General features: G+C 43.7%; 1 protein-coding gene across 2 annotated transcripts in view; it reads right to left on the bottom strand.

Moving 5' to 3' along the window:
• The window catches only part of LOC104678039 (laminin subunit alpha-3), a 94,422-nt gene extending 72,039 nt beyond the window's left edge, over nucleotides 1-22,383 (bottom strand). Inside the window, exons 1-6 of one of the 2 annotated variants that reach the window (XM_030926086.1) lie at nucleotides 22,124-22,383; nucleotides 18,995-19,093; nucleotides 15,923-16,006; nucleotides 12,167-12,397; nucleotides 7,455-7,568; nucleotides 1,849-1,958 (exon numbers count right to left, since the gene is read on the bottom strand). In XM_030926086.1, coding sequence (XP_030781946.1) covers nucleotides 1,849-1,958; nucleotides 7,455-7,568; nucleotides 12,167-12,397; nucleotides 15,923-16,006; nucleotides 18,995-19,093; nucleotides 22,124-22,276 — 791 coding nt within the window. In that variant the 5' untranslated portion in view covers nucleotides 22,277-22,383. Of the gene's footprint in view, nucleotides 1-1,848; nucleotides 1,959-7,454; nucleotides 7,569-10,638; nucleotides 10,829-12,166; nucleotides 12,398-15,922; nucleotides 16,007-18,994; nucleotides 19,094-22,123 lie in introns of those variants that run through there. The other variant, XM_010383228.2, reaches the window with a different exon arrangement.
• Nucleotides 22,384-23,075: the final 692 nt, after the last annotated feature.

The following is a 23,075-nucleotide window of genomic DNA, read 5'->3' as shown; positions in this document are numbered from 1 at the left end:
GAAGGAGAAGTAGATAAAAATGGAGTTTTACTGATAAATCCAAAGACCTGCGTGTTACTTCAACTGCATGGAAGCTGGAAGCTGACCTTGATGCTACTATGCTTTGCAAACGAAAATGAAAAACTTTTTCCAAGCACCCCAGTGGAAATCTTGCTGCTTTCTACTTTTGCCAGCTTCTCTTCAAACAAGTCTGGGCAAGGTCAAGTGATTGATCCCTTGACAAATAAAGCTGCAGGATGGGGCAGGCTTCACGAGTATCAAATACATAGACAGCGAAGCAGGGCGCATTCCAAATAGGTCTCTCCAGAGAAGCCACACTTGGCACATGACTTCTGGTGATGTGAGGACTTGGCCCACGTGTCTGTTAAGGGCTGATACAGGCCTGCCTTTGTGATCCACACTTGTTTCTGAGTCTATGTACTAGTGAGACGTTCTCAGTGTCTTCTTGATTTTCAAACCAACTCTTGCTTCACTTAGTTTGTTATATTACTCTTTGCTTGGGCCCGCAGTGAATGCTTTGTGATGAGCAAGGATATGACAAGGTGCTACACCTAAGGAGAGAGGGGGTTACCTTGGAAACACAGTGGTGGCTTCCTACCTATGTAGTCCATTGGTCATGTTGGAGCCTGAATGACAGCTCAGATCACTCAGTGGCTCAGAACTGTCCCAAAGCTTCCATCGCACTGAGGATAAGATCCAGATGCTTGACCACAGCCTGCAGGGTTCTGCGGAATCTGGGTCCTAGCTGTTCCACCAACCTCACCTCCGGCCCTCTCTCTTCACACTGCACTTCTGCCACTCCTGCCTTCTCACTGCCCTTGAACACATGGTCACAGGCCTTTTCCTTCTGTTTCATCCTTGCCTGGGAGTCTCATGGCCAAAATACTGCCATGGCTTCCTCTACCCAACTTCAGGCCTCCTTGGCCACCCCTCTAAAGCAGCCACTCCCTCACTGTCAATGACACAACCTATTGCAGAAAATGTCATCTGTATCTCCAATTATACTTCTTATTGATTAGTGTGTGTGTTTACTGAGCGTGATGACTCCCACCCTTTCTCTCCCTCTCTGCCACACTCTAGGTCAAGCCCCAGGAGAACAGGGACTGCCTCTGTCCTCTTCTTCCAGTTTCCCCGTCACATAGAGAGGGTTGAGGCCTGGCCCTGTCATGGGTGCTGGAGAAGTAGCTGCTTAGCCACTGAATGAACAGTAAAAGAAAAGAGGGAAGGGAAAAGCCTGGAAGGATACAACTTGGAAAGACAGTTTCTGTTTGTTTTCTAATTTTTTTTTTAAGATGGAGTCTCCTCTGTCGCCCAGGCTGGAGTGCAGTGGTACAATCTCGGCTCACTGCAGCCTCCGCCTCCCAGGTTCAAGCGATTCTCCTGCCTCAGCCTCCCGAGTAGTTGGGATTACAAGCTAATTTTTGTATTTTAATTGAGACGGGGTTTCACCATGTTGGCCAGGCTGGTCTTGAACTCCTCATCTCAAGTGATCCATCTTCCTTGCCCTCCTAAAGCGCTGGGATTACAGGCGTAAGCCACCGCACCCAGCCTATTCATTTGTTTTCTTGTATGTCGTGTTCATTTTAATATCACAGCTTTCTTGAGATATAATTCACATATCATGCGATTCATCATGTAAACTGTACAAATCAGTGGTTTGTAGTATATTCACAGAGTTGTACAACCATCCCCACAATCAATTTGAAAATATTTTCATCCCTTCAAAAAGAAATCCCAGACCCTGTGGCAATCACTTCCCATTCTCCTGACCTGCTCTCCCACCCCTAGTCCTAGGCAGCCACCAAATGACTTTGGGTCCCTGTAGGTTACGTCAAGCTGCTACGGTACCTGTTGGTGTGAGGACACGGGCAGGCCCTGCAGGATCCGTGGACGGCGTTGCCATAGTAGCCCTCCTGGCAGCGTTCACAATGCTCCCCCGCGGTGTTGTGCTGACAGTTCTAGGGACAGGTGAACAGCACAGTTCACAGCAGCCAGTACAGTCCCTACTTCTGAGATCACTGTAATCTTAGTCACACGACTAGAACTCAAGTCCTCTGACTTTCAGTGATATCAGCTCCTCTAACCATGTATTTTCCCTGTCCCTCGAATCATTGCTGGTGTTAGAAAAGAGGGGTAAGTGCCCTTCCCTCAGTGATGCGGTGCTTAACATTGGCAGCGTGACATAGTGGGGACAAGCCAGCTGAGTCTCCGTCCCACTCCAGCATCTCGAGGCCATGGAGTCCTGGGGCAAGATCCTTTCAATTGTATCAATTTTACTTATATCAATTTTACTAGTGTATGATTTACATACAATTACAACTTTCTCAAAATGTACAGTTAGGATAATGCCCACCTTCTAAGGCTATGGGGAGGATTTAAAAAAGCAAGATACTAAGCTCTTGGGAAATGTAAATTCTTTCCTTTCTTTTCCTTAGCACTGCTTTGATGAAAATTACCTTCATTTTACTTCATGGTTCACATAATAATGATATACTGAAGAGTGATATTATTGAAATGAGTTCTTAACACAGAATTTGTTAAAACAATAAAAAGTTGCACAGCATCGGAAGAAAACACTCAACTGAATTCCAGTGTCCCAAAGAAGCAAGAAATTAATGTTATCTAAGCTTTTTATTTACATAAATCCAATTATTTTCACGTCACAGTTGCTGTCTAATGAAATTTGTTCTTTAGTAAAGTGTTGAGATGAAAAAATTTTGCAACCAAGTGGTCTATTGAGACAAAACCCGGTAGATTGGGTCAAATTTGTTTATTTTCTTGGCGTTACCCTAGCAAAAAAGATCTAAATGCACAGAAACATCCAGGAAAACTCCCCTTACTGTGGGCATTTGATAACATGGAAACACTTTGTGTTAATTTTATGGGGAGGAATAAGTACAATTTTTAAAATTTGCCTATGTATTTTACTTCTGTATGCAGAGGTGTTGTTTGAGTAGGAAACTTTAATGAATGTCAGGGGTTTTGTTTTTTGTTTTTTTGTTTTGTTTTGTTTTGAGACAGATTCTTGCACTGTCACCTGGGCTGGAGTGCAATGGCCTAGTCTCAGCTCACTGCAACCTCTGCCTCCCGGGTTCAAGTGATTCTCCCGCCTCAGCCTCCGGAGTAGCTGGGATTACATCCACCACCACGCTCAGCTAATTTTTGTAGTCTTAGTAGAGACGGGGTTTCACCATGTTGGCCAAGATGATCTCAAACTCCTGACCTCATGATTTGCCCACTTTGGCCTCCCAAAGTGCTGGGATTATAGGCATGAGCCATCGTGCCCAGCCATGAGTGTCAGTTTTTAAATAATATCTGAAGGTAGATTGGGAAAAACAATATACATTTATATCCCAAGAGGACATGGCTTGTTCATAATGAAAAAGGTTGCCCTTCCATCATAAATGCCATCAGTTTGTCCAGATTGAGCAAATCCAGTCTTCACTAACCTTTGAGTAACTGAAAATTACACAAAACACTAAGATGTTAAAATATCCTTTCATGTTTTTTTTTTCTAGCTATAAAATTGTGCTACAAACATAAGATATTAGTATTTCAGAGCATGTAGAGGGGCTTTAAGGTAGGATGCTGCTCACGTGTTGAAATTTGCTTATTATCAGAAAGCTCACCCCTATCCGGAATCCTTCCTTCCCCAAATCTCACTGCACTATGGGTCCAGACTCCTTGAGGTCTGGACACCGGGAACATCTTCCCTGCAGTTGATCAGCTCCACAGAGGAGTCTTCTCACGGTTGACTGAGGAGGACACCAGTGGCTTCCCTCACCCTCACCCAGTCTTCAACTACCCTGACTCTCTCATAAGACATCAGTCCTTTGGAACTAATACGTTTCCATTTTAGTTCTCTTTCTCTTTTAATCCAAATGACAATTTAAAAGTAGAACACAACTGTATAGATATAGTTCAGTCCTGTGTCTACTTAGCTCTGAGGCTGAACACATTGGAGAAGCAACAATGTACAGATGCAAGAATTGAGGTGAGGACATCCGTATCCTACTAAAATCACTCTGAATACTGGTCCTCCACAGGGGTGAGAGGAGAGGATCAAGGAAGGGTGTCAAAACCCATGTTGCTTGACAAAGTCCCATAAGAACATGTGAGAAACCCCTCACTGTCAGTTGAGAGTGGCCACCCTGGAAACTGTCCTCAGTCCTGCAAACTTGGAGAACCTCCCTTCAGGTTCCTTGTGTTTTACTGTGAATAAACGAATGAACTAATGCACATGCATTTGCCACCAAGTATCTATTAGGCATTTACCAAATGCCCAACTATGCTAGGCTCTAGCGATGTGAAGATGGGTTGGTCCCTCGACTCGGGGTACATGTAGTCCTGAGAATAGACATATTCAATATCCCGTGGAAAATAGGACACAAGTGTGCCAGCATCCCACGGGAGCAGGAGGAGGGGCTGCCTGCGAGGGCCACAAAAAGACAGGGATTCACTGAGCACAAAAGTGAGGGAAGGGCATTCCAGGCACAGGGGACAGAGCGTGCAGAACCTCAGTCTTACAATAGCATGGCAGTGTGTGGAGGGAACGAAAGCAAAGGGCATGCCCAAGGCAGAAGTGCAAGGGGGCAGGATGCAACTGGAAAGAGACCCCAATACTGTGCTGAGGGTCGTGGGCTTTCTTCCATCTGAGCCTCAGAGGAGTACCACGTCAGCAGTGAATTTCATATAAATTGTTCTGAAATTCCATTGCAACTGCTGAGGGGAAGATGGGCTCAAGTCACAGAGAATAAAAGAAGGAAGATAAAGAAAGAAGACGAAGAGAAAAGGGGAGGGAAATGGGAATGGAGAAGAAAAAAGGCGTGACAGAGATAGTAGACAGCAAGGGGAATTAGGGGGAGAGGAGAAAATATGGGGAGAAATTGGGGCAATGAGAAGAGGGAGAGACAGGGGTCTCAGCATATAGCAGGAGGCCATCATTGCCGGTCCCTCTGGACGGTGGCACCCGCATCACCTGCTACTCCTGCCCTTGACACTGGACACCTATTGCTGTACTGGCAAAAAGTTGGACTACTTATCTTTTCAAACTTCAGAGTCTATTCTTGAAATGACTTGACTTGAAGATTTGCACCTGGGTGAAGGTCCCTGATGTTAGACATTTACTTTGGACCTTGAGAGGTGGAGGTCAATTTGCAGTGAAATCAGCCAGAAGGCCCATTTGATATTCAAAGGTACTAGATTTCCTCATTACTGCTCTTTGAGAATGAGGGATGCATTCTCGGCTTCCATGCAGTGGACACGATTCAGGGTAGCATCAGCACTCAGGACTTGCCATGTAGCTGTTAGTTGAGCACAGACATGGGCTCAATGTGTGTGTGCGTGTGTGTGAGTGTGTACACACGTACACATTCCCTACTAGACAGCAAGCCTTGTGAGTGTAGGGATTAGGTCTGATGATTTTAACTCCAGCACTTAGCTCAGCACCTGCCATACTAGCAAATGCTCAGTGAGGATTTCCTGAATGAAGAGTCTCTGGTGGCCACATGGCCACTGGGGACAAGCGAAGACAGAACTACAAAAAAAAAGAAAATGGGAAAGAAAATCTTGTTTGATTAAAATATGAATTATGACTCTCACAAGTTTTCCTTTCAGTGGGTGACTACAAAAAAAAAAAAAAAAAAAAAAAAAAAAAAACCTCCCTTTGTTCATTGGCAGTTTTCGTAAGATGGGCTTGACATCTAGCAATGGTTCACTAATAACATACTTATTCTTTTTTTGTTGTTTTTGTTTGTTTGTTCGTTTGTTTTGAGACGGAGTCTCACTCTGTCGCCCAGGCTGGAGTGCAGTGTTGCGATCTTGGCTCACTGCAAGCTCCGTCTCCCAGATTCATGCCATTCTCCTGCCTCAGTCTCCCAAGTAGCTGGGACTACAGGCACCTGCCACCATGCCCGGCTAATTTTTTAATATTTTTTAGTAGAGACAGGGTTTCACTGTGTTAGCCAGGGTGGTCTTGAACTCCTGACCTCGTGATTTGCCTGCCTCGGCCTCCCAAAGTGCTTGGATTACAGGTGTGAGCCACTGTGCCCGGCCAACATATTTATTCTTAATTAAAGCATCTACCTGTGTTACACAAAACATGCAATATCAAACATGAACTATTCTACAGGAATAATAACGAGCTGGAAAACAGTATTTACCAATACCTTTTACTCTTTTTGAACTTATAAGGTTACAGTCCAACAAAATATTCTATCAGGTGGCTCTTCACAACAATTTCCTGTTCTAGCCTGTCCCATCTTGCAGAGGAAGCAGTTCCCTGGGCCACGGTGAACGAGCTTCATACGGTCTAGGAACTCATACTTGAAACACACTCTAGTTGCATTACACAATGCAAAGAAAATTTGTGCCAGAGGAGTGCATTTCCAAAAGGGCACAACACAACTGAAGTCCTGTATTCCTGGAGTACGCTCTCTTTTTCACTGTCCATTTTCCTCACTCGGGAAGCCCTGGTTACCAAGGAGAAGAACTCTAATGAAAAGGATGAAAAAAGCAGAATAAAAAAGGTTCTGCTTCAGGACGCATAAGAAAAATGTCCTAAGAAACTAATTTTAGGTAGAAGAATTTTATAAAATATTCCAAAAGGATAATTTTCCAGTGGATATGTTGTAGTCATCCAAGACAGCCTTGAGGCCATGAGAAAATATAGTCAATACAGGGAACAGGCAGGCGGAGGATGTTGTGAGGACGGGAGGGGCGATCAGCACTTTCTCTTCCCCACAACCTCCCCCACTGTCTTCTCCAAGCCCCACTTTGTCTTGGCAATAGTGAAGCTTGTGTTGGACTGATTTGTTTGTTGTTGTTGTTGTTTTGGTGTGGAGGCGGACGGAGTTTTGTTCTTATTGCCCAGGCTGGAGTGCAGTGGCACAATTCCGGCTCAGTGCAACCTCTGCCTCCAGGGTTCAAGCAATTCTCCTGCCTCAGTCTCCCGAGTAGCTGGGATTACAGGCACCTGCCACCACGCCCAGCTAATGTTGGACTGATTTCTTATGAGCCTTAAGCGCTCCTCAAATCCCTTTCTCCCTGGCTGCTTTCTTGAGTTACTGGTCAGCCGACAACAAGCCCCACTCCTATAACTTCCTGCCACCCCAACAAAATCGGGACCCAAAGTAATGGCTTGGATTAGTTATGTCCTGGCAAGAATTAACTTCCAAGGTCCACCCATTACTATCATTTCATGAAGGAGAGATTCAGAAGCTAAAGTGTAACTTAATTGCTCAGATAGCAGCACTCTTTTAATGGTGCAAGTTAAAATGGAGGAAAAAATGAAATGTAAAATAATTCAGCCTGATAATGGAGCCTCGTATATTCACACAGCGACCTCTATTTAGGGTTTGGCAGGAGATGTAATGTTGATGTCTTCGGGCATACCAGAGGGGAACGGAGGAGAAACAGATTGCCTGCTGATAGCATTAAAGTGTCAATTTACTCACAACACATATGCCTGAGCCATCCTGGCATCGATTTGAATGTCCGTTGCAATTGCAGGGAACACACCGTCCGGTATACAAGCCTTTGTGATCCCGATAATATCCAGGGCTACAACCCTATTTTTCAAACAAAGTGTTTAATCAGTACTAAGAAAGAAAACAATTACTATCCAAAGCACGTGACACCTCTCACTGTGAAGCATTCACATCATTTTTATTTTTTAGAGACAGGGTCTCACTATGCTGCCCAGGCTGGAGTGTAGTGACTATTCACAGGTGTGATCACAGCACACTAGAGTCTCGGGCTCCTGGGCTCAAGCAATCCTCCTGCCTCAGCCTCCAACGTAGCTGGAACCACAGGCACATGCACCACTGAGCCCAGCTGAACCATTCATTTTTCAAACCTCTTCAGTCAGTGTGAAGATTTTTAATTTCAACCACCTGTCATGTCCACTTGTTTTTCTCTCAAGCTGTTTGGTTTTCAAGCCCTGGTGGGAGTGTGAGACGCATGGTGGGGACATGAGGGATAGGGCACATGTGGAGGTGGGGGGTAAGAAGGGGCTCCTCTCTTCTCACAACAACTGTTTTGAGGGCAGGTGGAGAAGGTGGAAATGGATGAATAAAGAGAATCGTCCTTAGAGGGGAGGACGTCTAAGCAAATCATTTCAAGTCCAAATTATCTTTGGGTAGCCATTTTCTTTCCCAAGTGTGGGTTTGGGCTGGTGGCGGGGCAGTATAGGAGGAGGAGTGGGCTGGGGGGAATAGGAGTCTTCACTGAGATTTAGACAATCATGCCACAGTTAGGGGAGTCACTTCATTGCCACTCACTGGTCCATGGGCAACAGAGAAGCCAGGGGAGGGGAGCGTGCACGAGGTTCCCATACAGGACTGCTCACGAACATCTGGTCCACACTGAACACACAGAGGCTCAGCCTGAGGGACTCTCCTTGGGTTGGTCTTGTCTCCTCATCAACCTTGATTTGACTATTTCTATCTCCCGTATATTATCTCTCTTCAGTATAATACAGTTATGCATTTTCATCTGGATGAAAAGAATTACAATTTTCTTTTCATGAACTAGTATCTTTTTTTAAAGGATTCTAGTTAAGAATTCCTCCAATAGAAAAAAAAAAAGCAATTCTTCTTATACCAGTCATTAAAATTATTTAGATTTCTGTCTTTAAAGGAAATTATAGACATTGTCCTTTATTTTGGCAGAGCAAATCAGTGCACAGATTAAAATCAGATACTGGCTGGTTGTGGTGGCTCAAGCCTGTAATCCCAGCACTTTGGGAGGCTGAGGACGGTGGATCACTTGAACCCAGGAGTTCGAGACCAGCCCGGGCAACATGGTGAAACCTCATCTCTACCAAAAAATACAATTAGCCGGGCGTGGTGGCACATGCCTATAGTCCCAGCTACTAGGGAGGCTGAGGTGGGAGGATTGCTCGAGCCTGGGAGGTGGAGGTTGCAGTGAGCCATGATTGCGCCACCACACCCCAGCCTGGGCAACAAGAGTGAAACCCGGTCTAATAAACACTGAAATCAGATATTGTCCCTAATTTGTTTCTCTGATCTCCTATATATCCTATCTTGAAAGCATCAGGAAAATGATTTCAAGACAAAGGATAGCCTTTTATTAAATCTTCTTTAAATAGCACATATGTCTGTAAAACTCAGAAACTATACTCAAACGAAATCTTGAAGTGGACAGTCCATTCTTATTCATTCATGGCCATAAAGGTCTCTACCTGGTCCAGTGGAAGAAAGAAAGAAGCCACCTGACAGGAGAGAGAGGCAGAAGCCTCATGTGCTCCAGGAGTACAATCTCCCAGGTGTTGCTACAGCCCCTTCCAAAATTACCAATGAATACAGATCATGCACAATAAGACCATAGTTTCCAACATAATGTTCCTTTAAGCTATTAGGAACCATGTTTAGGGCAAAGAGTACATTGCAAATAAACAGATTATGTTGTTATACGAATAGGCTTGTCTAAAGGAGAATCAAAGTATGAAAGTATGAAAGGAATGTTCTTTTGCTGAAAGCACAACTGAGATTTACATGTGAACGAAATGTAGCCAATGATGGTGTCACTGTATCTATTATACAATCTGTCCTAATAAGTGGCAAGTAACTTATAATTATTGGTGTATATCACATTACCTGCTTACAAAATAATCACATTTGGCAAGTTATTCAAATAAGCAGATAGATCTGGTTAGTTTATGACAACACGCCTGAGTAGAAGCCTTAATTAAACACGCTTTGGGGGAGTATAGTCTATCCTGATTAAAACTAAATCACCCATCTTAATTTGCTTTTGATTACAAGCAGAAAATACACTCTGCAAGAGTTACATATCATGTGACTCTCTGAGGATTTGTCAGTTACTAAAATAGAATCATTTTTTCACCTCTTATAAAGCAAGCAAAACCACATTCTACAAAAAAATCAGTTCAAGTATTCAGATTATATTGAACACTCACTTTTAAATGAAAATGAATGTGTTCTAATACATTATTTCAATAAAGGGGTTTTATAACTAGTTAACATGATGATGTTTTATGTTAAGTTTTCCAGTAAATTTTGTAATACAAATTATATAAATAAGATTATGTCCCTAATCCAGTTTCCAGGGCTATATCTGTAGCCATGGGATCTATTTCTCTGTAAGAATACATGTAGTATCCAGGATGTTTAAAGAGAGCAGAATTTCTTGATGTTTCCTGCCTGGTAAATGGAAGCATGTCTTTGAGGAATTATGCAAACTTTGATCACTTTTCTTAAGCATTGCATTTCACTCTCATTTTTCCCCCCATGGGTAAATTTTCTTCCAAGTAGCATTTGGAAAGCTATAGGCATTGGACTCCTTTGTTCTGAGGCTTGGGATGGTTGGTCTCTAAAGGGCATAAAGTTTCATTGTATATTAACATCCCGCAAGCATTCAAGCTCTTAACTGTCTCAGCATTTCCAGGTGGGCTGATGTTAACGGGGTTTGTGGTTAATAGCTCAGGAGAGCAATCTGTCAGGCACTGTAATAAACACTGCCAGTCAAGGCGACTGGGAGGCCATCAGCCCCTCCTCAGTCCACCCATTTACTCATTAGTCACCATAACTGTAACTTAAAATGTCACAAAGCTGGAAACTCTTCCCCATCCCAAACCAAAACTTAAAAGGATGTTACCTGGCTGGGTCTAAACTCCACATAACTCGCTTGCAGTTGACTTTGACCGGGAGGCTGAAGAAATGGCACCCTTTGCTGCTGTGAACTGTAGCCCAGACATTGCCCCAGGGCTGCCCCAAAGATCCACAGCCATCCCATGCTGCGGGCTGACCGCCTCACTGCTGGAGGCATCCTGGTTCCTGGGCGTCCGCTGGCTGCGCACGAACCTCTGCCTCTTCCTCTTATACCTGCCCTTCCTGCTCAGTGTCCGGGCCTGCCTGACTCAGGTAAGGAAGGCTGTCTGCGGCAAGCGCCCCACCTTTAAACTTCACACATGAGTCAGCCTGTGCCAGAGTGCACATAACAGTCCCGCAGGTAAGTGCACCGCTCTGTAATTCCTGTGAGGTGGGGCGGGCATCACCTTCCACCCACCTCACCCTGCAGACGCCCTAAATCACAGGCTGAGTCACGGGCAGGGAACACGCCCTGGGTAGGAGGGTAGAAATCCAGAGTCCCTCTCTTTCCCTCGGGCTATCAATTTTAATCAGGCTAGAAAAGAGATGGAGGAAGGGGAAGAATGTAGGCAACCTGTGGGCTAAATATTACAACTTGGGAGTCCCCAGAAGACCACGGCAGGTCAGATTTGTTTTTGCAGGTTTAAAAAGTGGAAACTCGTATGCACAGATCACCTTGGGGTTTTCAGCTACCAGGGGGCGAGGAAAGAAAGTGAAAGGTTTTGTTAAGCCTATGTACTTATGGATGTATGGAATACACAGAATGACAGCGTTCTGTCATTGCTACTTTTACTAATCGTGCTAACATTGTGCTTTCGCCCTGATCTTTAAGAAAAGACATATTTAGCACATGTTAATCATCTGAAGACAGCTCTGGTTGACTGGACCTCAAACAATGAGAGTCCTGCTGCAAGCCAGAACATAGTGTCGTCTAAGAAATCCAGGATATTCTCTGGAATTCAACTCTACTGGTGGGTTGAGAGTGGGGTGGAGGGAGGCTTCGGATTAGAGAAAGGTATAAGGTCAGTTATTGGGAAAGCAGGGGCTCAAATACTAACTGGTGAGCTCCTTCATTTTAAAAATATTTTGTTTTAAAAATTGATAAATTATAATGATAAATACTTATGGAGTACATAGTGATGGTGTGACACATGCAACGTTTAGTGGTCAGATAAGGTAATTAGCATATCCATCATCTCAAACATTGATCATTTCTTTGTGTCGGGAACAGTCAATACCCTCCTTCTAGCTATTTGAAACTACAGTATATTATTTTCCTACTCTGGATTTCTCTAACCCTCAGCATCTATTGAACTCCTGTAGATTTCCTATGAATTCTGAGACACTGATGATGTCTTTTTCACATTTAATTCCTGAAGGGAGTCTAGGTAAGATATAAGATAAGCCCTGCAGAAACTTGAACAGAGAAACAATAGACAGAGGGCCCCAAACCATCCCGTAGTGCTGGACAGCAGCCAAAAACAACAGCCACAGGAGTTCCCCACTGGAATGCTGTGGATGGGAAAACTTCCTACCTGACAAGAGTCGCCAGCGTAGGCAGGGGGGCAGGCACACATTTCCACAGCATATGCTCTGCGTCCACTTCCTGTGTCAGAGGCTTCCTCCAGCCCCACCTCACTCAGGGTGAGCCTTTGAGTCTCTGTGAAGTACAGGCCTTGGATGCGCATATCTGCCAGTCTAGACAGCACTGTCATCAGCTCCTCCCTAGACACCGGGGCACGGCTGCTGGCATGTCTGAAGTTTCCCTACACATGGAAACAGAAAGGCAGGGTCTTCCTTAGGCAGGCTCACTTCCAGGGGTTCCTTAGAGGCAGACGCCCCAAATGAATCAAAGAAAAGACACTTAAAATGCATAGGGAGAAATGAAATAAGATGGGGAAATACCTGTCTCCTGGAGTATTTACATTTAGAAGTCAGACGTCCTGGGTTATTCCCATGAAGGAAGGGAAAAAAATGAAGGCAGGGAAGAAGGGGCAATAAAATGAAATAAAATTCCCAGTGTCATACTTGTTTTTAAATGTGCTTTTGTTTGTGCAAACATAAGGTGAGTAAGAAACAGGGAAGGAAGGCATATGGAAACCGAGTGAGTCACGCAGCTCAGGTCATTCATTAAACGGACACAACGGTGACAGAAAATACAATCTTTTCTTGCACAAACATTTATATTACTTTAAGTTTTATTATGGTAAAAAACACACAACATGAAATTTACCATCTCAACCATTTTTAACTGTACAGTATTGTTAACTATAAGCACAACATTGCACAACAGATCTCTAGAACTTACCCAGCTTGCGAAAGGGAAACCCCGTACCCATTGAACAATTCCCTTTTTCCCCTCCCCAGCCCCTGGCAACCACTATTCTAATTTCTGTTGCTAAGAATTGACTATTTCAGATAACTCATATAAGTGGAATCATGAAGTATTCGTCCTTTCGTGACTGGCTTATTTCACTTAGCATAAGGTTCTCAAGGTTCATCTATATTGTAGCCTATGACGGAATTTCCTTCTTTTTAAGGGGGAATAATGTTTCATTGTATAAATCTATATATACCACATTTTTCTTTGTCTATTCATCTGTTGATGGACATTTGGTTGCTTCTTGGCTATTGTGAATAACACTGCAATGAACATGAATGTGCAAATATCTTGTCAAGATCCTGTTTTCAGTTATTTTAGATATATATCCAGAAGTGGGACTGCTGGAGCATATGGTAATCCTACTTTTAATTTTTTGAGGAACTTCCATAGTGTTTGCACAGTGGATGCACCATTTCACATTCCCACCAAAAGGGTCAAAGGGTCACAATTTTGCCACACTCTTGTCAACACTTGTTATGTTCAGTTTGGTAATTTTTTTTTTTTTTTTTTTTTTTTGAGACAGAGTCTTGCTCTGTTGCCCAGGCTGCCAGGCTGGAGTGCAATGGTGCGATCTCAGCTCACTGCAACCTCTGCCTCCTGGATTCAAGTGATTCTCCTGCCTTAGCCTCCCGAGTAGCTGGGATTATAGGCACGTGCCACTACACATGGCTAATTTTTGTATTTTTAGTAGAGACAAGGTTTCACTATGTTGGCCAGGCTGGTCCTCAAACTCCTGACCTCATGATCTGCCTACCTTGGCCTCCCAGAGTGCAGTGATTACACGTGTGAGCCACTGCACCTGACCTAATTTTTTTTTTTAATGTCTTTTTGGTAGAGATGAGGTTTTGCCACGTTGGCCAGGCTGGTTTCGAACTCCTGACTACAGGCGTGTGCCACCACGCCCAGCTAATTTTTTGTACTTTTAGTAGAGACGGGGTTTCACGGTGTTAGCCAGGATGGTCTCGATCTCCTGACCTCATGATCCACCCACCTCAGCCTCCCAAAGTGCTAGGATTACAGGCGTGAGCCACCACACTCGGTTTCCAAAAGCCTGCCTTTTTAACCTTTATATTTTGTTGCCCTTGTTGAACTCAGTTTTTACATCTCTTAAATAGGCACAGTAATACCTAATGTCTTGGGGCTATCATTATAATTAAGGTAAATTAAATGATACAATATATATAAAATGTTCAGCACAGTGCCTAGCAAATGGTAGCTATTACTAACACAAATATGATGCTTATATAATTTTAATTTATATTTTAGCAACTTAAGGAATAATTTACATACAATAATATTCCCTCATTTTAAGTGTACACTTTGTAATAAATTTACAGAAGCATGCAATCATCATCATAATGTAATTCTGGAACATTTCTATTACCTTAAAAAGAACCCTTGTGTCAGTTTATAGTCACTACCCATTCCCACCTCAAACCCAGGCAACCACTAATCTACATTCTGTCTCTATGCATGTGTCCATGCTGGACAATTTATATAAATGCCAGCTTAATTTCAATAGTATGCAAAAACTTTGTTTCTATTAGTATCATTCCCTCCTCTTGTATGCTACTATGGTACAAATTGCATCTTTATACATTGTGTGCCATTTCCAGATGGCTGCAAGGCTTTGAGTAATTTCCAGAGTTCTGAAAACGTTGATTCTGACCTTTTTTTTCCCTTTTTGCCAGTTCTCTCATTGCTTTTATGGAGGACAGAATTTTTAGAGATTCTCTATCATTTTACTGATATCACCTGTCTCACATAAATAGAATCATGCAATATGATATTTCTTTGGTGTCTTGTAGTAAGTGTCAATATTTTGTTTCTTTTATTGCCAGATAGTATTCCACTGTATAGATGTACCTTTTCAGAAACATTAAAATATGTCTCCAAGTTCAAAGTACTCAAAAAGTTTCACCTAGAGGTACTGGACATATTTAATAATATAAATGGAACACTAGTTTTTAGGAATAGTTGTAACCAAATAAGTATAACAAAATGTTTTACGATCTGATGAGCTTTCCTTTATTTTGCTAGTATTACTCTTATTTCTTTGGATATAAAACATTTTCATAGCTTTTCTATTCATTCATCCTAAGCATATGTTGAACATTAAACAGGTCTCAGGCACTGAGGGAGACCTGAGGATGACAGGGAGCTATGTCACAGCATTTACAAGCTCACAGGTTTTTTGTTTGTTTGTTTGAGACAGGGTCTCACTCCGTTGCCCAGGCTGGAGTGCAGTGGCGTGATCATGGTTCACTGCAGCTTCAACCTCCTGGGCTCAAGCGATCCTCCCACCTCAGCTTTCCAAGTAGCTGAGATTATAGGCACACCCCACCATGCCCATTGAATTTTGCTTTCGTGCAGGCAGAGTTTTGCCATGTTGCCCAGGCTGATTCACGGGGTTTTTAAGATAAGGATAATTAATTGTGAAATGGGAGAGAAAGTATAAAAGGGCTGGACAGATGGAACCAAGAAAGCCACATGAGCATCAATCACTCCACATTTTATGTAATTCATATTTCGAATCTATACAAGTTGGGTATCTCTTCTCTGAAATGTTTGTGACCAGAAGTGATCCAAATTTCAGAATTTTTTTTTTTTTTGGAACATTTGCATTGTATTTACCCGCTGAGAATTTCTAATCTGAAAATCTGAAAGCTGAAAGGCTCCAATGAGCATTTCCTTTGAGTGTCATGTTGGTGCTCAAAATATTTTGCGTTTTGGAGCATTTTGGATTTTGGATTTTCAGATTAAGGATGCTCAACCTGTATATATAAACTTATATTTATATAAATAGAATCCATATTTTAAAATTCTTAAAATGAGTAAAAATCATGATTGTCTGAAATAATTAAGTCATAAAACAGAAAGGACCATTCCATGGTTGCTCTTCCTTTACCTCGACCACCTGCACTCGCCCGTGATGCAGCCGGTCTGGCCGTGGGGTGTTTGTCTCCTCATAGATGATGGACATGTGCTGACCCTTTTAAAGAAAATCATGAATGCGTTAGTGCCTTCACTGGGATCTTTCAAGATGTGTAACCGATCTAAGAAAACATTTCTATGGTCTACATCATATGACATACCTGACTTTAAAAAAATAGCTCAGAATTAACTATTTTTAATAAAAATATTAGTGATATGGAAACAGAATAATTATAGGTGTCTTTTCACAAATGAGAAATCTGGAAAATTGCCTTGGCCAAAAATAGCTTAAAAAGATGGAATTTCCTCTTTTTTTTTTTTTTTTGGCGGGGATGGAATCTCACTCTCTTGCCCAGGCTGGAGTGAAATGGTACAACCTTGGCTCACTGCAACCTCTGCCACCCGAGTTCAATAGATTCTCCTGCCTTAGCTTCCCTAGTAGCTGGGATTACAGTTGCTCGCCACTACACCCTGCTTATTTTTGTATTTTTAGTAGTTTCACCATGTTGGCCAGGCTGGTATCAAACTCCTGACCTCAAGTGATCCATCTGCCTTGGCCTCCCACAGTGCTGGGATCACAGGTGTGGGCCACCGCACCTGGCAGAAAAAAAAATTTTCTTTATGCCTTGCAGTCAGTGCAGGAAGTGCTGTTTTCATTACTGCCCATCAAACCAGCCTGTGGTGGGAAGAAAGTGCTTTGGTGGGTGGGTTACTGAGGAGGGCAGGGAGGGCAGAGGGTTGGCCCAAGCAGGGAGCTGCAGGCTGGCATGTGGAGCAAGAAGTTCCCCTGCTGCCTCCCGCTTTGGGACCCAGCCTCACTCGCTCTCAGCCTCCAGCCCACGACATTATGGTGGCTCACATGTGCATCTTAACAGGGCAGGGTGGAGTGGCCAGTACCCTACTGCATCAGCACCCTACCATCAGCAACCCTACTGCAAAAACACACTCATGTCCCAGCTTTTCTGCTGTAGCACCAAACCCTAAAGGGTTTGGTATTTCATTAGGGCTGGTATTTCAGAAAGAAGGCCATTACCTGGGATCACATATCATTTGAAACCTTAATCTAAGAAACATGCCCTAGAGGCTCTTAATTACAGTGTATTAGAACAAAGCAGCAGGGAAAATGTTTCATGAGCCTAAATTATTTTCCATGTTTGAAGGTAAAATGAAACAGAAAATGTGGTCATTACCTTTCAGTGAATTCCAATGGTTTGCACAATAAACTTTGGCAGTAAAAAAATAGGCGTGGCCTGAACTACAAGATGCTCTGCAAAAACATGAAACTTAAATACAGCACTGCTGTGACTGTGTTTTTACTGTGTAGCTATTTTTCCTTAGACTATAACTCTAAAATCTTTGCTGCTTTATCTTCAAGACATTCTGCCAAGGTTCCTTGGAGTTTTTAGAACAGTTCAGTAGATTTGCATACCAGTAGAAACCGAACACAACGCAGTAGTGCCTGAACACAAATATCTACCAAGAATATGCTGTGATGAGGTGTGTGTGACTTGCTGGTGTGAGCGCATGACATGAGAAAAGCCTTCGCGAAGCTATCATTACATCACATTAATCACACCCCATAAACCAGAAATGGAGCCGGCTTCACGCAATGGCACCCTCCCCTACGTTTAAGGTATTACGCCCTGTGTTGTGGGGAATGCAAAGTAGGATGTGATACTACCCTTGCCCTCAAGGAATTTTCTAGACTGCCACACTGGATTGTGTGCCAGGCACATTGTGTGTGGATGTCGTTACTTCCTTTCTCACAACACAAACATCCCTTCAATGGTGGGTGGACTACTTGAGGTCAGGAGTTTGAGACTACCCTGGCCAACATGGTGAAACCCCATCTCTACAGAAAACACAAAAATTAGCCGGGCATGGTAGCCCATGCCTATAATCCCAGCTACTCAGGAGGCTGAGGCAGGAGAATTGCTTGAACCAGGAAGGCAGACTTTGCAGTGAGCCGAGATCATGCCACTGCACTCCTGTCTCAAAAAAAAAAAAAAAAAAAAAAAAAAAAAAAAAAAAAAAAAAAAAAAAACCCTATTATAGCATCAAACCCTTCCAGACTTGTTTTCAACAACTCTGCACACACTGATGATACAACCCCATTGGACTGGTCATCCATGAGCACAGCCTCCTGCCCTGTACCACTCCTGAGTCCTGTTAGCCTTAGTCCCTGCCCCGGGAGGGCACTTCTCTTCTTATGCCCATTCTTAAAGACTTAGCTCAAAATGAACCACAAAGTCTTCTAAGGGCCTCTCAGACCACATGACTCCCATTCCCCCTACCCAGAGCCCAGCACTGAGAGGGGCCCGTTTGGACTCTCCTCCAACAGTTACCATTCAGTGGATTGGAGTTCCTGGCATATTTCTCTAATCTCCCCTCCTTTTGAGAAAAGGGGTCACCTGTCCTTTACAGAGTCCAACGATATGATCTTGCCCCATGGGAAGGATTCAATTATGAAACAAAATTGAAAGACAGAAACATAAAAAATATGTAATATGTGGCTGGACATGTGGCTCACGCCAGTAATCCCAGAGCTTTGGGAGGCTGAGCAGGGAGAACTGCTTGAGCCTAGGAGTTTGAGGCCAGCATCCTATCTCTACAAAAATTAAAATTAAAAAATTAGCTGGCCATGGTGGTGTGTGCCTATAACCCCAGTGCTTGGGGAGGCCAAGACAGGAGGATTGCTTGAGGCCAGGAGTTCAACTCCAGCCTGGGCAACACAGCGAGATCCTATCTCTACAAAAATAAAAAAAGTAAAAAAAAAAAAGTTTAACATGAGGCAGTAACTAGTGAGAGGCAAAAGCAAAGTACAGTTAAGTATTTTGGAGGCAGAGAAGACAGAAACCATTTGGTCAGAGGAAGCAGGATCCTGAAAAGATGCTACATGTTCTCAACTGTAATTTAGTTTCTACAAAATATTGGAAATGATCTAATCTAAACTTTGTGTAGGCCACATATCAAGATGTCCTAAATTTAGATCAGCACCAACTGCAACCGCCACTTCCTGCCACTTAGGTCATGCTCTGATACCCACAGTGAGCTGTACATCCGGCTTCTTTTCCAGAAGAACCATGTCGCCAGGCAAGCCGAAGGACTTGGCTTGGTAAGTGAGGTAGCCACCATATGAAGAAACCTAAAACGGAATTAATAGTATCAATAGCACAAGCATTAAAAGAAACGATGTCAGTATCAACCCACATGAAAAGTACTTAGGCACACAAAGCGTGGAAAGAAACACACTCGACCTGTTAACAAGGGTTGTATCTAGGGGGTGGGGTTGAGGATGGTATTTTTTCTACTTTATGCTATTTTTAATGTCATCTGAAATGTTTAGCACAAACATGATTGAGTTTTACAAGCGAGAAGATACCTTTATTAAAAAGAAAAATAAGACTGGGTGTAGTAGCTATAATCCCAGCACTTTGGGAAGCCAAGGCAGAAGGATCACTTGAGGTCAGGAGTTAGGGACCAGCCTGGGCAATATAGCAAGACCCTGAATCTACAAGAAACATTTAAAAATTAGCCAGGTGTGGTGGTGTATGCCTGTAGTCCCAGTTACTCAGGAAGCTAAGGTGGAAAGATCGCTTGAGCCCAGGAGTTTGAGGCTGCGGTGAGTTATTATTGTACCACTTCACTGCAGCTTGGGCAACAGAGCAATACCCTATAAGAGAGGAAGAGAGGAAGGAAGGAAGGAAGGAAGGAAGGAAGGAAGGAAGGAAGGAAGGAAGGAAGGAAGGAAGGAAGGAAGGAAGGAAGGAAGGAAGGAAGGAAGGAAGGAAATAATAGTCATCTTCCTTTTTTTCTAGATGATTACTAAACCAAAATGTTTATTTAATCCACAACTATTCTAGGAAATCTAGGCCATTGGTTTCTTTTTTAACTGAGAGAACTGGATAATATCTATCAGTCATAAAATGAACCTCTAAAAATAAATTTTCTCCAAAAACAATTCTCCTGAAAGCAGATGGTGAACATTTCCTAAATTATTGTGAGTTCTGCTGGGTACAGTAGCCATGGCTGACAACTCCAGCAGGTGCACAGACCTCTGTGTCACTCAAGCAGCATGATGGTGTTGGGGACATGGAGTGAATGGTAACAGTTTTCTGACAGCTACTTCACACCTTGGGTCCTGACACTTCCCAACCTTACAGTAAAACATAGTCAAGAAGGAAGAAGTGACAGAAGGATGAAAATCACAGGCAAGATCACCTCTGATTACACAGAACAAAATAACCCACAGGAAAATGCCAACAACTCAGAGGAGGCAGGGGAACGAAGCCACGTTCTTCTAGGATCCCATTCAACAGAAGCTTTTCCTTAGAGTCTGTAACCTGACAAAGCCTTACAGAGCTTTGATCTCCAAGCCTGGAAGTATTTCAAGGTAATGTCTTAAATTATTATTGTGATTAAGTATTGCTTTTTTGATGGGCTTAAAGTGATTTTAAAAACATGGCCTCAAATTCTTTGCACTCCTGCCTTTAAGAGGTGGGGCTTAATTTCCCCTCCTCCTTTTTGTTTTGTTTTTTTTGAGACAGAGTCTCACTCTGTCGCCCAGGCTGGAGTGCAGTGGCGCGATCTCGGCTCACTGCAACCTCCGCCTCCCAGGTTCAAGTGATTCTCCTGCCTCAGCCTCCCGAGTAGCTGGGACTACAGGCACTCGCCGCCATGCCCAGCTAATTTTTGTATTTTTAGTAAAAACAGGTGTTTCACCATGTTAGCTAGGCTGGTCTCAAACTCCTGACCTCAGATGATCCACCTGTCTCAGCCTCCCAAAGTGCTGGGATTAGAGGCGTGAGCCACCAAATTCTCCTCCCCTTGGGTGTGGGCTGGGCTTAGTGACTCACTGCTAATGAATAGAATAAAGGAGAAGTGAGGGCATGGCAGTTCTGAAATTTAGGTTACAAAAACACTGCAGCTTCTGTCCTGAGCTAGCTCGCTCTTGCTCACTCGCTCTCTCTCTCTCTCCCCCCCTCACCCAACCCCCTTACCCATCCCCCATAAGTTGATTTGGGGGAAACCAGCGGTCATGTCATGAGGACCCTCAGGTAGCCTATGGAGGGTCTCGTGTGATGGGAAACAGAGGCTTCCAGCCCACAGCTAGCCAGAAGCAGAGGCCTGCTAACAGCCAGGTGGGTGAGCTTGGAAGCAGATGCTCCAATCCCAGGGGACTACAGCCCTGGCTGCCATCTTGACAGTAACCTCGGAAGACTCTGGGCCATCCCCTCCTGAATTCTTCATCCCAGATAATCATTATTGCTTTAAGCTGCAAGGTGTTGGAGTAATTTGTTACATGACGATAGATAACACATGTGCCCATCATATAGCAGTAAAGAGGAGTATTAAGTGAGAGTAGTGGGATCATAGGAGAGAGGCAATATTTCCCACACTCAGATGTCAAAACCCACAGTCCTTCATCCAGAAGACAAAGTTAGAGACCTCAGGCCGAGGCCCTAATAGTTTACTCCTCCTAATGTGAGAATATGGCATCCCCTGAGGCGGGCCCTGTGAAATCCACCCGTTAGCAAGTTCCACCCTTGCTAAGAAACATATGTCACCTGATGGTGTTGCCACATGAGGCCTGCGTTTCTGTCCTCATAAAATGTGTGGAGGTGGCCAGGCTCTGGCATAATAACTCATGCAGCAAAGGAAGAGCAAGTGGTTTGTAAGCTCCTGAGGAGTGTGTAACTAGTGCGATTCTCCTTAGGAAAGTCGAACTGCCACCAGATCCTGCGTTTCTTTTAATAAGCTTGTGAGTCACTTGTCAGCTTTTGTTTTCCTAACAAAGAGGCTTTATTCTGCCTTAAAATAAAGAATTCTCAGCACTGGCATTGAAAAGCATGCATGTCCCATTTGCAATAAATATCATTTAAATGGTTATTTCTCTGGAGGAAAATTCTTTGGCATTAGGTAAAAACTGAGAAAAACGTTGTGGGCGATTTCCTTTGCTGGTAGCTCATGCGTGGCAACGGTGGGGTGCAGTGGGTGCCTGCTCAGCCCCTCACAGCAGGAAGCAAGGTCTCTTCTTCATTTTAGTTCAGCTCATTTCTGGAATGTTAGTAACCTGAACTGCTGGATGCTTCCTTCCAGATTTCCAGGAAATGATGCTCACACAGCAATAGCAGAGGGCCACTGAGGGCCCAGAAGAACAGCAGGACATCATTACCTTGTCCCCCAAGTAGGACGCGGGTGCGACCCAGGACGCGCTGTGGACAGTTGCGGGCAGCTCCTGGAGATCCGCCACCATGCTGTTGCTGCCCGGGTTGAATGAGACGGGGATGACCATTCTGTCTGCCGTCTCCAGGCGCCAGCCCAGCATATCCACAAACTGGAAAGAGGGAGAGAAGCAACGGATGAAAACGTCTTGGTCGTGGCACCCCTCGTGATGGCTGCATGATGTATACAGAAAGCTTCACGGGCAGCCTCCTTGCCTCAGAGGCCTCCTTCATGCATCTCCTCCTCCACCTGCCCTCCCAAGCCGGAGCCCCGTCTCACCCATTGCCACTGGGAGTTCTGGGAAGGCAGTGGCCTTATGTATGTGGGATTTATCTTTGTAATCCAGCACACATCCTGGTTCTTGACATTTAGTAGGTGAACAATGAGTGTTCGAATAATAAAGAAACAAACGTATGAATAAAAACTAGGACCATGGCGCATTTAATGGCAAGCTCCCTATAAAGAAAAATGTGATGTGGAATTCAGTGGCTTGGTATTATTATTTTTCTTTAAATGGAGCATCAGAATTAAATCGTTTCCTGGTCACAAAGGAAGCCAGTTAATTTTGAGGTAAAAAAAGAAAGAACTGACCAAGCATAGGGTTGGATTAATGCTTTCTGGTTCCCAGGGGAGAAGAGACTTCAGAGCAGATTTACAAAGTATTTTTTTTTTCCAATTACTAGCTGCACTCCTTTTAGGAGACAGGCAGTAAAAGATATGAAATAGGCAGGCAGTAAAATATATAAAATAGTCATTTTGGGGCCAGGCATGGTGGGTCACATCTGTAATCACAGCACTTTGGGAGGCCAAGGTGGGCGGATCACCTGAGGTCAGGAGTTTAAGACCTGCCTGGCCAACATGGGGAAACCTTGTCTCTATTAAATACAAAAATTAGCCGGGCG

The sequence above is a fragment of the Rhinopithecus roxellana genome, chromosome 21 (assembly GCF_007565055.1).
Source record: "Rhinopithecus roxellana isolate Shanxi Qingling chromosome 21, ASM756505v1, whole genome shotgun sequence".
NCBI classification, from domain to species: Eukaryota; Metazoa; Chordata; class Mammalia; order Primates; family Cercopithecidae; genus Rhinopithecus; species Rhinopithecus roxellana.
Note: the sequence above shows the minus strand (reverse complement) of the source record. Positions and strands in the feature narration are given on the sequence as shown.